Source organism: Miscanthus floridulus, chromosome 9 (genome assembly GCF_019320115.1).
Source record: "Miscanthus floridulus cultivar M001 chromosome 9, ASM1932011v1, whole genome shotgun sequence".
NCBI classification, from domain to species: Eukaryota; Viridiplantae; Streptophyta; class Magnoliopsida; order Poales; family Poaceae; genus Miscanthus; species Miscanthus floridulus.
Window position 1 is genome coordinate 30,129,878 of NC_089588.1, and position 1,971 is coordinate 30,131,848.

The 1,971-nt window shown below is 52.7% G+C and overlaps 1 protein-coding gene across 1 annotated transcript; it reads left to right on the forward strand.

Annotated features, from left to right (window-relative positions):
- Positions 1-97: 97 nt before the first annotated feature.
- LOC136479571 (uncharacterized) lies at positions 98-962 on the forward strand. The gene is made up of 2 exons (XM_066477396.1): positions 98-700; positions 801-962. The coding sequence occupies exons 1-2, from the start codon at positions 98-100 to the stop codon at positions 960-962; spliced, it is 765 nt and encodes a 254-aa protein (XP_066333493.1).
- The last annotated feature ends 1,009 nt before the right edge of the window (positions 963-1,971 follow it).

The window sequence follows — 1,971 nt, forward strand, 5'->3', positions numbered from 1 at the left end:
TCCTTTCTCCCTTCTAACCTTGACGCTTACCATGTTTACCCTGGCCGATGGTTCCCGCGGTGGCCTCCTAACCGCCTGGTGCTCCACCCTCTTCACCATGACTGACCACTTCTCCTTTGACTTCACCTCTACTGTGCTCCTCGGTTCCACCACCTCCGACCTCCGGTTTGCGGTGACCAATGTTTATGGTCCTTCAGACCACAGCTTCACCGATCTTTTCCTTGTGGAGCTCGTTACTGTCGCCGGATCCATTTCGGATCTGTGGATTCTGATTGGTGATTTCAAGCTCACTCGGGCTCGCTCTGACAAGAACACGCTGACGTTCAATTCTAACCTCGCCACTAGATTCAACCACACCATTGATGCGCTTCAGGTTATCGAGCTCCCCCTTCTGTACTGGCTGTTTACTTGGACCAACAAACGGGCTACTCCTACTCTTGCTAGATTGGATCGAGCTTTCATTAACATTGCCTTCAGTGACGCCTTCCCTGGCACCACACTCACCTCTGGCAACCGCCCCACCTCTGACCACACTACTCTTCTTGCTTCCATCCAAACCAACATCCCAAAGCCAAAATCCTTTCGACTTGAAAGATCTTGGCTCCTCGATCCCTCCTACCTCCCATCGGTTACCCCGGCTTGGCAGTCCATCCCCCGTCTCGGGGATAAGGCACAGGTTCTGGTTGCTCAGGTCAAGGTGGTAAGGCAAGCGTCAAATGTTTGGCTGCGTAAGCATCGCTCTCCCCCCTCCATCTACCACAATTGCCACTTCATTATATGCCTATTTGACTACTTCGAAGAAAGCAGGACTCTTTCTCCAGGTGAACGTTGCTTGCGGGATCAATGTGCACAACGCCTGCACCTGTTTCTCCGCCAACGAGCAGCCTACTGGAAGCAGCGGGGCACTACTACAGAAAGCTAAACACTGCCGGCTCCGGAACCCCCATTACCGATGGTTTTGACCCTGTTGGTGTATGTCGGCGGTGATCGGCGACCTTTATCTCCGCCGGTTGCATGCTGGCTGTGACGGTATTTTACTACCGTTGGTCCGACGTACCATATGGCGGTGACGGTGTTTTACCACCGCCGGCCCCGCGTACGATCCGGTGGTGATGATGTAACCATCGACACCGGCCCGACGTACCATCCGGCGGTGATGATGTTTCCATCGACACCGGTCCGACATACGATCCGGCGGTGATGATGTAACCATCGATGCCGGCCCGGCGTACCATCCGGCAGTGATGATGCGTCAATCGATGTCGGTCCCGTGTACCATCCGGTGGTGATGATGTAACCATCGACGCAGGGCCGGCGTACCATCTGGCGGTGATGATGCAACCATCGACGTCGGGCTGGCGCACCATCCGGCGGTGACGATGCGCCTGTCATCGCTGGGTCAGCGTACCAACCGGCGGTGATAATGGATCTATCGACGCCGGACTGGCGTACCATCCGGCTGTGATAATGGATCTATCGACGCTGGACCAGCGTACCATCCGGCTATGATGACAAGACATCAACGCCGGTCCAACGCACCATCCGTCAATGATGTAGGTGCCATCTTACGCGGCTGGTGTTCCCTTCGGCGGTAATGAGGGGCAGCGTCACCTCCACTGTTGTGTTTGTTCTGGCAGTAATGTGGTGTCCATTACTATCGGCGTTACCACTGTGCATGATTATTGTTCACAATACATTATAGCACCAACAATACAGAAATTTCGTGGCTTATGCATCACCAGCAACATATATAGACAGAGACAATGTATCGTATCCAAACATACATCACCACCGAGACACAAATATCCATACAAAACGACAGCGACAAACATAGTTTTCAAACACTGGCATCCAACAACAGCGAATATATAGTTTTCAGAACACTAGCACCTTGATTAGAGAAGGTGATGGACTCTCTTGGGGTTCACGACTTTGTCTATAATGAAACCAGAAAGATCTTCTTGGAACCCA

Excerpts from the sequence above, each read along its gene's own strand:
- LOC136479571 (XM_066477396.1), top strand. The coding sequence starts at position 98 with ATGACTGACCACTTCTCCTTTGACTTCACCTCTACTGTGCTCCTCGGT. Across the intron at positions 701-800 it reads TGGTTGCTCAGGTCAAGGTG|AAAGCAGGACTCTTTCTCCA; the intron begins GTAAGGCAAGCG and ends ACTACTTCGAAG.